At 40.8% G+C, this 15,273-nt stretch overlaps 1 protein-coding gene across 9 annotated transcripts in view; it reads left to right on the top strand.

Annotated features, from left to right (window-relative positions):
- Positions 1-15,273, top strand: part of PAK1 (p21 (RAC1) activated kinase 1) — a 161,344-nt gene that overhangs the window by 108,902 nt on the left and 37,169 nt on the right. For all 9 annotated transcript variants that reach the window (XM_043875365.1, XM_043875337.1, XM_043875356.1 and 6 more), the window contains 3 exons: positions 4,198-4,314; positions 8,978-9,152; positions 11,458-11,521. In XM_043875365.1, the coding sequence (XP_043731300.1) occupies positions 4,198-4,314; positions 8,978-9,152; positions 11,458-11,521 (356 nt within the window). The remainder of the gene's footprint in view (positions 1-4,197; positions 4,315-8,977; positions 9,153-11,457; positions 11,522-15,273) is intronic.

Raw genomic sequence — 15,273 nt, 5'->3', positions numbered from 1 at the left:
CGATGGTGTGATCACTCACACTCAACTAGAGCCAGACGTCCTGGAATGTGAAGTCAAGTGGGCCTTAGGAAGCATCACTATGAACAAAGTTAGTGGAAGTGATGGAACTCCAGTTGAGCTATTTCCAATCCTAAAAGATGATGCTGTGAAAGTGCTGCACTCAATATGCCAGCAAATTTGGAAAACTCAGCAGTGGCCACAGGACTGGAAAAGGTCAGTTTTCATTCCAATCCCAAAGAAAGGCAATGCCAAAGAATGTTCAAATGACCACACAATTGCACTCATCTCACATGCTAACAAAGTAATGGTCAAAATTCTCCAAGCCAGGGTTCAACAGTACATGAACTGTGAACTTTCAGATGTTCAAGCTGGATTTAGAAAAGTCAGAGGAACCAGAGATCAAATTGCCACCATCTGCTGGATCATCGAAAAAGCAAGAGAATTCCAGAAAAACATCTACTTCTGCTTTATTGACTAGACCAAAGCTTTTGACTGTATAGATCACAGCAAACCGCAAAAAATTCTTAAAGAGATGGGAATACCAAACCACCTTATCTGCCTCCTGAGAAACCTGTGTGCAGGTCAAGAAGCAACAGTTACAACTGGGCATGAAACTACAGACTGGTTCCAAATTGGGAAAGGAGCATGTCAAGGCTGTATATTGTCACCCTGCTTATTTAACTTATATGCAGCGTACATCATGCAAAATGCCGGGCTGGATGAAGCACAAGCTGGAATCAAGATTGCCGGGAGAAATATCGATAATCTCAGATATGCAGATGACACCACCCTTATGGCAGAAAGCGAAGAACTAAAGAGCCTCTTGATGAAAGTGAAAGAAGAGAGTGAAAAAGTTGGCTTTCAACTCAACATTCAGAAAACTAAGATCGTGGCATCTGGTCCCATCACTTCATGGCAAATAGATGGGGAAACAGTGTAAACATTGGCAGACTTTATTTTTTTGGGCTCCAAAATCACTACAGATGGTGACTTCAGCCATGAAATTAAAAGACGATTACTCCTTGGTAGAAAAGCTATGACCAACCTAGGCAGCATATTAAAAAGCAGAGACATTACTTTGCTAACAAAGATCCATCTAGTCCAAGCTATGGGTTTTCCAGTAGTCGTGTATGGATGTGAGAGTTGAACCATAAAGAAAGCTTAGCATGGAAGAATTAATGCTTTTGAACTGTGGTACTGGGGAAGACTCTTGAGAGTCCCTTGGATTGGAAGGAGATCCAACCAGTCCATCCTAACTGAAATCAGTCCTGAATATTCATTGGAAGGATTGATGCTGAAGATGAAACTCCAGTACTTTGGCCGCCTGATGCAAAGAACTGACTCATTTGAAAAGATCCTAATGCAGGGAAAGATTGAAAGCAGGAGGAGAAGGGGACGACAGAGGAGGAGATGGTTGGATGGCATCACTGACTCAATGGACATGAGTTTGAGTAAGCTCCAGGAGTTGGTGATGGACAGGGAACTGCATGCTGCAGTCCATGGGGTTGCAAAGCCTTGGACACGACTGAACAACTAAACTGAACTGACCTGTTGGGTTGATGGTAATTAAGAATATTCACTTAAAAATTCTTTTTACCCAAGCATTAGATTGAAAAATCAGTTAGGACTGAAATGCTAGTAACTAATAGTTGTCATTCTGGGGTTTTCCTTCACTGTTGTCTTTGAAATTTCTTTGCATTTCTGTGTTGGAATTTCTATTTCACTTGCAGTGCTTCCTTGTTTTTAGTTTGCTTCCTAGTTTGGTGGATCCCATCTTCCAGTAGCTTTGAGAAAGTAGGTGGGAAGTAAATACTTGCTATCTTTCAGGTCTCAAAATGAAGCACCTCTATTCTGCCTCCCATTTGATTGATATTTGGCTGAATATGAAATTCTTGCTTTAAAATAATTTTCCACCAGAATTTGGGAAGCATTGCAGTTTGTCATCTAGTTTTCAGCATTAGCTATTCAATTTCTAAGGTGTTTTATTCCTGCCTCTTTGTACCTGACCTGTTTTTTATTTATTTTTCACTTGGGAGGCTTGTGACATTTTTTGTCACCATCACTTTGAAATTTCATAATTTCATCTTTATATTCACCTATTTATTTCATGAGGAGCTTTGTGAACTCTTTCAACCTGGAAACTCAAGCTTTCAATTTTAGGAAATTTGCCTGTATTGTTGATGATTTCATCCCCTCTTTCTTTGTTTTCTCTTTTTGGAGCTCCTATTTTTTTTAAGACTTGCTGGACTAATTCTCTGATTTTTTAAAACATTTACTCTATTTTTCTTGCCTTAATTTTGCAGCATAGATATGTAGATTGGTTTTCAAATTTGCCTACCATCAACTTGAGATTTGGTCTTCTTAACAGTTACTTCTCATCTATTTGTCTTTGCCTCCTTTGCTAATCCTGCCTCCTTTCCTATTTTCCCCAACCTTCTGGGTTTAATGGCTTTAACAGGCCATTATTTATTATAGTTCTAATGAGATTTTAAGAAATAGATGCCTATGTTCAATCTGCCATCTTTATCAAGCATTCCTGAGGAATTTTTGCTTTTAACTCCTTACATATCTGTATTATATAAAATGTAAGATAAGAACCTGCTGGTTAACTTAAAAATTTTTACTTTTAAAAGGTAGCATTATTGACTGTTATTTATGTACCGTAAAATTCATCCATACTACTTGAACTGTACAATTTAATGATTGTATTAAATTTATAGACTTGTGCAGCTGTCTCTACAATCTATTTTTGGAATATTCCCATCACCACAAAGAGTTCCCTAGTATTCTTTTACAGTTCATTCAAACTCCCATGCCCGCCCCCACCCCCTCAAAAAAAAAAAACTCCCATGCCCAACCCTAGGAAACCACTGATATTCTTTCTGTCTATATAAACTTACATTTTCCAGACATTTTATGTAAATGGACTCATAGACCATGTAGTCTTTTGTGTCACTGGCAGTTTTTAAGTTATGTCCTGCACTGGAGGTCCTGTTAGAATCTATGAGAATGCCAAATTTCCTTACTTAGTATGTCAAATGTGGTAAAGGCCACTCTCCCACACATAACTCTAGTATAATATTCAACTAAATAAGTTCCTTCACTTATCCCATGTTGTTCTGACATTCCTCTCTCCAGCGGCCTCAAATGGCAGCAGAAGGGGAATTGTCCATGCATCTGTCTCCTGCATCAGATGGTGAGCTACTTTTAGGACTCACACCATCTTTTTCATCTTTGTACATTTATATCAAAAACATCCATCACAGTATCTTACTGAGCACAAAGTAGATGGTCTGAAAATATCTGAAACTGTTGAATTATATCAGTATCTACTAAAAGGTCTCTATTGCTTCTCTGGTCCTATACTGTAATCATTTAATCTCTATCAAAAATCTCATATCTCGCTATTTTTTCTCTTGAATATGTGTTGTAAACAGTAATGGTATGATCTTTTTGCCTGGACTTGCCCTGAAACCTGCCAGTCTTGGCCCAGCTTTGTTAGAGTTTACATGGGAAAATCAAGTTTCTGAGATTATAGCAGATTCAATTAGTGGTGCTGGTAAGGGTCATTCCAAGGTAAGGCAGAAGCTTAAGAAAACAGGTAGCATCTGATCTGGGGGAAATCTCATTGCTTCATGAGACAAGGGTCTCCTGATGTTCTGTATCTACAGGTTGAGGTGAGGGTACCCGATAGCATAAGGGATGCAGTATGTTTTGGTAAAGAAGGAAAAGGAGAGGCAAAGACCTTTCAGAACTTCTATTTACTATATCAGAAAGGACTACAGGATTATAATGACAAACTTTGTAAAATTCTGAGCTTTTGATCCCTTTCCCACATGTTGTACTTTATCCTTTCTTCAGCACAGAGAGTAAAATTCATAGAAAAGAAAGAAATATGAGCTTGTCTTCAGGGTTTGGTTTGGGGTAGGCAGGTAGAGAAGCTGTCAGTTGGTTTCCCCATCCATAAATAAGCTTTGGGCGGGAAGGAAGCCCTCCAGGGACTGAAGGGGGAGTGGTAGCTAAAAGAGAGGGGAGATGGCTGAGTTCCTGAGGCCGGCTACAATGGTGGAGAGCTTGGAGGCTGATGTGTGTTTCAGAAAGTGTCAGGAGCAGGTTTCTTCTGGGAGACTGGTAACCCTGGTAGTTTAAGTTCCATGTTGGCTTAACCTGATGAATCTGGCTTTTTTCACTGTGCAGAATGTGAAGGCAGTGTCTGAGACCCCCGCAGTGCCGCCAGTTTCAGAAGATGAAGATGATGATGATGATGCTACCCCACCTCCAGTGATTGCTCCACGCCCAGAGCACACAAAATCTGTAAGTTTTTGTGATTTATTAGAGTTTGGAGGTGGGGAGTAAGGGATGGGTGACAAGGTCTGGAAGTTTAATTTTCTGGTAGGGGTCCTTAGATTTTGGAGGTGGTGAAATAACCAAACTACCTTTATTGAAGGGTACTTTCTGTATGATTAAAGACAGGAAGTGGTGTATTTCTTTATCACTGGTTTGCAGATAGTCCCAAAGTGTCCTAAATAGTTGGTCTTTGTACCAACTTAGCCTTACTTTCTTTACAGACAGGAAGATATACAGAATTAATGTTACTTCTTGTAGAAGTAACATAAATTGTTCCAGTCTCCTAGGAAGCAACAAATTAGCCTGCTATAGACCTTTTCTTCTCAGTTAACAGTGCAGTGTTCAGGCCCTTAAGACATTATTGATGATACTGAAAGACTCAAGAGAATTTGTAAAAACATTAGTGCTATTAATATCCTGGACATCAGGAGTGCATTTTGATGCTGGATATTGGCAGTGATTTTTATTTAACTTCCTTTGAGGTTCTTGTATTTCATAATTGCCATGGTCCTTTTGCCCTCACTTTGCATAATCTGCGTTTTACATGATTTAGCATCACTGAGCACTGATCTATCATTAGATGATACTCTACTAATGTTTCTTTGTTTGGACTTTTTATTATGACAAGAATTTCAGAATGAAAGGATGATTTAGGACTTAAACTCTGTGATAATATAAAAAAGATTGTCTCTGAACTAGAGAATTCATGGAAGTATTCAAGCAGACGTTGGTTGACTGAGTATGGGAGATGCTGTGGAGGCAATTCAAGGGGATTGTGACATTTTAGAATTATAATTTATAAGCAAAATCTGTGGAATCACCACTTGTGTAGGTTACAGAGTCACTTTAAGGAAAATGAGCTTCAGAATCAGAGAGTTGTCCAGAGATGTCACATTGGAAAGGTTTTTTTTGATTTGCAAGCATGTTCATTTAAAAAAATTTTCCCATTAAACCGTGAATTCCTTATAAGTATAGGAAATATATATGTGTGTCTGTGTATGTAAATGTGTGTATATATATATACACACACACATAACACACACATATGTGTGTGTTTGCAGTGCTTAACATAGTTCTTGAAAGGTTTTAGAAAGGCAGTATTGAATGAACTGATAAATTTGATCTTCATAGCATTCCTTTCTAAAAAGATAATGCTAATTCCTAATTTGTAGAAGAAGAAGAAGTTGAGATTTGGAGAGGTAAATCGATCTATCCAAAGTCTCTAGGCAAAATAGCCAAAACTGAAAGCAGGCAGTTGACCCCAGATCCAGGTTATATTCCAGCATATCACAATGGCCTTTTTTATATGAGCAGACCTGTGTTGGGAGTCAGAAAAAGAGAATGTTAGGGAGGGAAAAGGCAGGGTTCTTCCCCTCAAGGAGCCATGTCAGAACTAAAGGAGGACAAGGCATGAAATTCATGTTTAGGTGCCAGAGATATAGTTTGTCTACATGTACAAGAAATTCAAAAAAGCAAAATGGCTGTCTGAGGAGGCCTTACAAATAACTGTGAAAAGAAGGGAAGTGAAAAGCAAAGGAGAAAAGGAAAGATATACCCATTTGAATGCAGAGTTTCAAAGAGTAGCAAGGAGAGATAAGAAAGCCTTCCTCAGTGATCAATTTAATGAAATAGAGGAAAACAATAGAATGGGAAAGACTAGAAATCTCGTCAAGAAAATCAGATACCAAGGGAATATTTCATGCAAAGATGGGCACAATAAAGGACAGAAATGGTAGGGACCTAACAGAAGCAGAAGATATAAAGAAGAGGTGGCAAGAATATACAGAAGAACTATACTAAAAAGATCTTCATGACCCAGATAATCACGATAGTGTGATCACTCACCTAGAGCCAAACATCCTGGAATGTGAAGTCAAGTAGGCCTTAGGAAGCATCACTGTTAACAACGCTAGTGGAGGTGATGGAACTCCAGTTGAGCTATTTCCAATCCTTAAAAGATGATGCTGTGAAAGTGCTGCACTCAATATGCCAGCAAATTTGGAAAGCTCAGCAGTGGCCACAGGACTGGAAAAGGTCAGTTTTCATTCCAATCCCAAAGAAAGGCAATCCCAAAGAATGCTCAAACTACTGCACAATTGCCCTCATCTCACACTCTAGTAAAGTAATGGTCAAAATTCTCCAAGCCAGGCTTCAGCAATACGTGAACAGTGAACTTCCAGATGTTCAAGCTAGATTTAGAAAAGGCAGAGGAACCAGAGATCAAATTGCCACCATCTGCTGGATCATCGAAAAAGCAAGAGAGTTCCATAAAAACATCTATTTCTGCTTTATTGACTGTGCCAAAGCCTTTGACTGTGTGGATCACAATAAACTGTGGAAAATTTTTCAAGAGATGGGAATACCAGACCACCTGACCTGCTTCTTGAGAAACCTGTATGCAGGTCAGGAAGCAACAGTCAGAACTGGACATGGAACACCAGACTGGTTCCAAATAGGAAAAGGAGTACGTCAAGGCTTTATACTGTCATCCTGCTTATTTAACTTATATGCAGAGTACATCATGAGAAATGCTGGGCTGGAGGAAGCACAAGCTAGAATCAAGATTGCCGGGAGAAATATCAATAACCTCTGATTCTCAGATGATACCACCCTTATGTCAGAAAGTGAAGAAGAACTAAAGAGCCTCTTGATGAAAGTGAAAGAGGAGAGTGAAACAGTTGGCTTAAAGCTCAACATTCAGAAAACAAAGATCATGGTATCCAGTTCCATCACTTCATGGCAAATAGTTGGGGAAACAGTGGAAACTGTGGCTGACTTTATTTTTCTGGGCTCCAAAATCACTGCACATAGTGATTACAGCCATGAAATTAAAAGACGCTACTCCTTGGAAGAAAAGTTATGAGCAACCTAGACAGCATATTAAAAAGCAGAGACATTACTTTGTCCACAAAGGTCCATCTAGTCAAGACTATGGTTTTTCCAGTGGTCATGTGGATGTGAGAGTTGGACTATAAAGAAAGCTGAGTGTTGAAGAATTGATGCTTTTGAACTGTGGTGCTGGAGAAGACTCAAGAATCCCTTGGACTGCAAGGAGATCCAACCAGTCCATCCTAAAGGAGATCAGTCTTGGGTGTTCATTGGTAGGACTGATTTTGAGGCTGCAACTCCAGTACTTTGGCCACCTGATGCGAAGAGCTGACTCATTTGAAAAGAGCCTGATGCTGGGAAAGATTGCAGGCAGGAGGAGAAGGGGACGACAGAGGATGAGATGGTTGGATGGTGTCATCTACTTAATGGACATGGGTTTGGGTGGACTCTGGGAGTTGGTGATGGACAGGGAGGCCTGGCATGCTGCAGTTCATGGGGTTGCAGAGTCAGACACGACTGAATGACTGACCTGGTAAGAACAGAAAATTAAGAAATCACTACCTTGGAGTAGTCAGTAAGAACTAATAGTGTCTGATCTCAATGTTTCATCTTATTGCTATTTCTACTAGCAATAAGTTAGTGGAATGTTCTCTTCCATTTTTGCCTATTATAACCATTTCCATCCTTCAAGATCCGGCTGAAGAACCCCATTTATTTGTTCAGTGATTCATGAAACTTTTACCTGAATGCTTACTTTTTGTTAGATAACTGGTTAGATATAGAAGTGCAGTGATGAATGACACAGATTCTCTATCTTCATAGAGCTTTTAGACTAACCCAAAAATTGTTGTGATATTTTTCTGAAAAAAGTGATAAATGCCTTGAAGCATCTCTTGGGGAAGGGTGGTAGGACATGTAATCACTTCTTCTGAACCTCAGTAGTATACAGATTGTTCTTTTTTTCTGATATTTGTCCTTTTCTGCCTTGCAGTTAGGACTTTCTCCAAGACTTCCTTCACAGAAATAGTGGATGGGGCAGCATTTTGTACAGCAAGGCAGAGAGCAGATTCTCATTAAATGCTTATTAAGTAAATCAATGAATAGGCAGTATAATAATATTAGCTGAAATTTGAAAGCTTAATGTCTCCTGAACGTGATGCTGCTTATTTCACACATTAATTAGTTTATTTATGGTTTATTAGCAACTCTATAAGTATCACTAACATCACCATTTTACAGACAAGGAAATTAAAGCATAGAAAAGTTAAGTAATCTGCCCAAAGTCATACAAATGGTAAGAATAAGATTTGGAATTTAAGTCCAGGCAGACAGGTTCCAATATCCTATGGCCTCTCAAAGGAGAACAATTTCAGTTTTTTCTCTGTGAGCATTCAGGATTTAAAGAGGGAGTAATTCAAATGAAGGTAATGTTCAATGTTGTATTAGCAGTGAAAAGTACTGTAGGAATACAGGATATTCATTTCAGCTTGGGAAAAAACAGAATTTTACAGATGAAGGGGATTCCCATCTAATGATAGGGTGTCCTTTAAACTCTTTATAGTGAGAGTTGTGTAGCTTATATTGATTATCTTAAGTGCTCAGACTCTCACTAACCCTTACTGTAAAAAGTTGAGAGCAAGGAAGATCATTCCATTCTTAGAGCCTGGGTGTAGAGGAAGAGTATCATAGATTTTGACCTAGGAGAAGAGATGAGTTTACTGAGATTTGTTCTTCTTTGGATGTTCTAACATATAAATCTAAGAGAGGCTGGCCTCACCAAATGTTTGCACCAACAATACAGGTATACACACGGTCTGTGATTGAACCACTTCCTATTACTCCAACTCGGGATGTGGCTACATCTCCCATTTCACCTACTGAGAATAATACCACTCCACCTGATGCTCTGACCCGGAATACTGAGAAGCAGAAGAAGAAGCCTAAGATGTCCGATGAGGAGATCTTGGAGAAATTACGTAAGCACTTAGTAGGTTTTTTAATTTCCCTCTGGTATGTGACTGGTTGAGCCCAAAGAGAATTCTGTTGCTCTGAAGATCTAGGTTCTATGCTAGGTGTATGTCAGTGGCAGCTGTGCTTTATATCTTGCCAGACTGTGCCTCTTCTCACCTGTCCCTACAGCCACCTCCTCTGTCTCACCAGCCCTGATTAGATGCTACATTAGGATGGGAATGTGATGAGAGAGTATGTGAATAGCACACTTCAGAGGCTGGGAATCACTTACCACAGGCTTGGCTTATGGAGATGACAAATAGCTTTTACTTACGATATAATCTTAAAGGTGGTGTTGAGAAAGACTGAGGCCTTGTCTAAACCTGGTGAGGAAGAGTGCTATGTTGATTATTGATGCTTCTGTTGGCAGAAGACGGATCTGCCATTTGGTATGAAAAGAAGGAAGGGAAACTAACATTTTGTGAGCCTGCAATATGTACCAAATGAACATTTATTCCTCATTTTAGGGCTGTGAAGACAGACATTATAATCCTTATTTTTTGCAGTTAAGTTATTTGAGGCTAGGAATGCTAAATACTCTGCAAAAATTCATGCAGCCAAAAACTCACAGATATGGGATTAGCATGCAGCTTGTGCTCCTGTAATCAGAGCATGCTATTTCTTGCAGTCAGGTGGGAACTCCCATTTTGCTTTCTTTAGTGATGAGGAATATTAGGGCAGCTTGTTTCTCTTTTTCAGTAATCTGCGGGAGAATTCATATGAGAAGAAAGGAATGGGTTGGCCTGTAGGCTTGAAAAAATCATCTGACAAGGCTTTTGATTTATTCTTTGAACTTATCTACTTCTAAAGAGGATTTGATGTGACTGATCTGGCGAAGTCTGCCCACTGGCATTGCTTTCTAAAGCTGAGGTTTCTGGTTCCTCAGCTTAGTGGCTTTTGATTTCATCCTGATAATTCTTATTTGACTTTTAAAAAAATTTTCACTCTTTCCAAAGTTGCCCTTGCCCAGTGTTAGTTGCTCAGTCATGTCCAACTTTTTGCAATCCCATGGACTGTAGTCCAGCAGGCTCTTCTGTCCATGAAATTCTCCAGGGAAGGGTTATGGAGTGAGTAGCCATTCCCTTCTCCATGGGATCTTCCTGCCCCCAGGATGGGACCTGAGTCTTCTGCATTGCAGGTAGATTTCTTTACTGTCTGAGACACCAGGGAAGCCTCGCCCTTCCCCAGAGCCCTTATGCAATGATGAAATAAGAAAAGCCACTTCCCTTGGCATCTATATACTTTTGTATGTATTCTTTTTCTCTGAATCAGATTTTTTTTTTAGAAACAGTAATACTTGGAACATAGAATTATGCAAAAACAGATCGACCTGAGAGTTAAGGACCCTTGGGTTGAAGCCCTAGCACAGTCATTAACTTGGGTCTTGGGCAATTTTCTACTCTTCCCTGGCCCTCCTTTTTCTCATCTTTTCAATAGGAATGTTAATACCTGTCTCATTTCTAAATCAAATAAGATAATGTATTTGAAGTGTATCAAATCCTACTGATTGATATTATTGGAAAGTGCTTTGGACTGGGAGACCAAACCTGAACTCCTGATCTTAACTCTGACACCAGTTTGCTGTGTGACCTTGAGGGGAAGTATCTTCCCTTTGGTGGGGCTCAGTTTTACCATCTCCAGAACACTTTTTTTTTTTGAAACTGTGAACTTTCTCATGTCTCTGTGTTTTTGCACTTGAAATACTTTTTGTTGTAACCCCTTCTTGACTTTCTCTCTCTGGCAAATTCCTCCTAACCCTGTAAAAATTAGTGCAGATTCATTTCCCTTCTGAGGCCTTTCTGGTCTATATTTTTGCTTCTTTCTGTGTCACAGCAATTATTATATGTTCATGGAACTTTATACATGGTGTCTGTTTCCTATATGAGATTACAGCTTCTTGAGTGCAGAGACTGCCTTAACTGGGTCTCATCTGTCTCTTCATTTGTTGCACTCAACCTAGGGCTTAGTGCATAATAAGTGAGCATATTAAAATGAGTAAATGTTTATTGAATTGATGAATTTAAAAATGAATGAATAACTTTTAGGAGATTAGAAGTGGATTAGGGTACTATTAATCAAAGTGGTAAGGAGGTGAAATTTTTGGTTGAACCTTAAGAGGGAAAGCTAAGCGCCTTAGTGTGGTTTTGGGGTATTGGAGATAGTTCTTTAATCTTTGCTGGCTCAGAGTTGGGGGAACATGGAGCTTGTTTTGTATTGTTGATCTGGGAAAAACTTATGTTCTTTATGTTATATTCTTTATTTCTTTCAAAGGGAGCATAGTGAGTGTGGGCGATCCTAAGAAGAAATACACACGGTTTGAGAAGATTGGACAAGGGTTAGTAGCCGCCTTTTGTTTCCCTAGAAAAGTGACTAAAAATTATGTGTGCTGATGTATATGATTTTGCTTTTGTTTTGCCTCTTATAAACCTTTTTCTTCATTCTCCACCTCACCCCTCACCCATCTGAAGGTGTTTTATTAGGCTGATCTCAGGTTTCCAGAGTTATGTTTTAATATGTGAGATGTGCAATTAGCTGACATTGTTGCTAAAAATATCCCTGCACTGAGAGTGCAAAATCCATTTATTTTCTAACTACAAAAACCTTCTTCCCAAATTATAGCTCTATTTTTCCACATTAACCTTGTTTACCTGGTGCTGAGACTTCCCAGCACTAATATGAAACGGAAGACAGAACTTACAGACTCTTCTGCTAGTATAATGGGCCCTGTTTTTCTCGTGGATGACAGAAATCATGTCTCTTCCTCTCTGGTTCCTTTTCTGCATCTTGACCTCAATGTACTGATTCAGCAAATCTTAGCTGAATCTCTGTTAGATACTAGGTGCCATGAGTACAGTTATGAATCGGGCCGTGTCTGCTTTCAGAGAGACCCTCATATCTACAGAAGGAGATAGACAGTCAAACAAAAAAATTATAATATACTGTGATAAGTCTTAAAAGTGTTTTTAAGCAAGAGAAGCCAGATATAAAAGAGCAAATACTGTGTGATTTTTTTATATGGAGTTAAAGAACAGGCAGAACTAATACATGCTAATGTAAGTCAGAATAATGGTTGTGTCTAGGAGGATTAGGAAGTAGCAGGAGGGAACCTTGAGGGGTTGATGGTGAACATGTAGGTGTGTACATATTGAAAAATCATCAAGTTGTATGCTTGAGATTTATGCAGATTAGTTTAGGTAAGTTATGCCTTTAAAAAGAAAAAGAATGAGATTTCTATAGAGATACCCAATTAGCTAAAATTAAAAAGAAACTGAAAAAAGTATCTGGCTTGTAGAAAGCGCTCAGTGTTACATGAATGAAAACATTGTTCTTAATGAAGTCGTTGAAGCTTTCTGTTTTTTCTTTCTTTTTAAATTTTTGGTGCGCCAGGGCATCAGAAATTGTGGCACCGTAGTTGGGGCACACGGGATCTTCCTTGCAGCATGTGGGATTTTTAGGTGCGGTAGGGTGGCTTCTCTCTGGTTGTGTTGTGCAATCTCCAGAGTGTGTGGGCTCTGTAGTTGTGGTGCATGGGCTTCATAGTTTTTAGTAAATGGGTTCTCTAGTTGAGGCATGTGGGCTTAGTTACCCTGCGACATGGGGGATCTCAATTCCCCAGCCAGGGATCAAACCCGAATCCCCTGCATTGGAGGGTGGATTCTTAACCACTGGAATGCGAGGGAATTCCTCAGTTTTCTTTCTTATGTACCGAAGAACTTCTGAAATAAGATAAAGTAGTGCATAGTATACTGATGTTGTATTTATACAGTATTCTATAGCTTACAACTGTTATTTGCATCTATGTTCAATTTAATCCTGAAAATAGCCCTGGACTTGAGTGGATCTCCTTTTTCCCTGGTCCAGTGCTTCTGCTATTAGACATGCTTTTGTGAGTCTGACCTATTATAAGGTAGTTAACACATTGAGAAGGCATTATTTTCCTTACCTCTGAGTAATCTGGGATGGTATTTTCTTTAGCTAATTACACTGAGATACTAAGAATGTAGAAGGAAGGTACACAGACAAGTGTGGATAAGTCAGGTCCCATCTCTGGACATCAGTTTCTTCACTTAAGGGAGAGGGATTGTGGATTCAGGGTCTTTCACCTCCCAAACTGCTGATTATATATCTTATATATATGCATATGCAAATATATGTGGCCCATAAATAGGCACTATCTGCAAAAGTTTTGTCCTTGCTTCCTTGACAGGTAGGTCTGTTAGTGCTAAGAGAAGAATGCAATACTTATTAAGCACCTATGCTGATGTTTCCACATTCCATTATTTTAAAACTATACATGGAGTACTTCCTTGGTGGTCCAGTTGTTAACACTTCGCCTTTCACTGGAGGGGTGCAGGTTCTATACTGCACCCCTGGTTGCAGTTGGGGCACTAAGATCCCACATTTCTCAGGGCCAAAAAAACAAAACAAAACAGAAACAATATTGTAACAAATTCAATAAAGACTTTAAAAATAGTCCACCTAAAAAATTCTTAGAAGAAACAAGATGGCAGGGTAGGTGAATGTAGAGTACATCTCTCTCCATGGTATACGTCAGGAATACACCTTCAGACACAGAAGTGCATGCAGAATACCAGCTGAGAGTAGACAGGAGTACCTGACCAGTGGAAGGAATATATAGAACCATGCAAAACTCAGTAGGATGAAGCAACTAGGGGGATAAACAGGAGTGTTAGTAGGACTGGACCTTTGGCCAGTGGGGGAACTGAAGCAGGGGTCCAATCCCCACATCGGGGCAATTGTCTGAGCCAGAGGAGAAACATTTAAGGCTGAGAGTGAAACAGCTGATCTGTGGCAGCCTAAATGAAATGAGAATCAGACAGTTCTTGCTGCAGCCATACATACCCCGGACAGGGATGCAGGTCCCCTGGAAGGCGCAGTGGCTGGGAGTTGGAGTTTAGGGATTGTGGAGCAGGGTGAGGGCTGCTGTTGACTAGAGAGAGACAGATGGAGGGGATGTGAGGGAGAAGATTGTGGTGGGAAATGCTGGTGGAGGAAAGCCAGGCGGCCATGGAAGCAAGGTTATACTGCTGAGTCACACATAGAGGGGTGGGGCCATCACCATAGCTTCTCTCTCTACACATGCCAACATCAGCTGCTGAACAGTAGAAAGGCTGGCCCATCAAACGCCTGACACACTGAGCTACAGAGTAGGACCCCACCCAGGGTGCCCTTTTAAGTGCCGGGACGTGCTGGTCTACAGAGCAGGACCCCACCCAGGGTGCCCCTTTAAGTGCCGAGACGTGCTGGTCTACAGAGCAGGACCCCACCCAGGGTGCCCCTTTAAGTGCCCGGCGTGCTGGTCTACAGAGCGGGACCCCACCCAGGGTGCCCTTTTAAGTGCCCGGCGTGCTGGTCTACAGAGCGGGACCCCACCCAGGGTGCCCTTTTAAGTGCCCGACGTGCTGGTCTACAGAGTAGGACCCCAGGCAAGGGAACCTTCTACGTGCCTGCATGGGTGGAGCTACCAAGAAAGACTGGCCTAAGAGGCCTTCTGATCGCAAGCTGCAAGAGGCCTGAAAACAGACTCTGAAAGGGCCATAACTCCTGCGGCAGAGGCAGTCCGTATCCCTGCACACTTGGCACTGCCAGGGTCCCCGAAAGCCAAGCAACTGGGTCACCTTCACGCTCACTCTCACTGGGGCAGAGCTGCCACAGGCAAAAAAAAAGTCTTGCATCTATGCGCGCAGGATCGCTTTGGTAGTGTTTGACTCTTTGCGACCCTGTAATCTGTGGGCTGCCAGGCTTCTCTGTTAGGGAGGGGGGTTCTACAGACAAGAATACTGGAGCTTATTGGCCAATACTGGTTGCCATACCCTTCTAGAGCACTATATTTCCTGCTGCCCTAGCCACCAACTCCCCTGAGTACTTGGTGCAGCCAGAACCCCTGCAACCCGAGCAGCTCACGACCTCCACACCTGGCCCTCACGGGCAAGCCCAAGTCCTCCAGAGCAGCCTCAGGAGCAAACCCCAGCGGATGACCCACATGTAAAGGTGGAAATAAAACCACAATTGAAACCCAGGGGCAATGTGGCTAAGGAAGAAGACCCCAAACCTTCCCACCAGCTG

This window comes from Cervus elaphus, chromosome 2, assembly GCF_910594005.1.
Source record: "Cervus elaphus chromosome 2, mCerEla1.1, whole genome shotgun sequence".
NCBI lineage: Eukaryota > Metazoa > Chordata > Mammalia > Artiodactyla > Cervidae > Cervus > Cervus elaphus.
The sequence above is the reverse complement of the archived record's forward strand: the minus strand, read 5'-3'. Positions and strand labels throughout refer to the sequence as shown.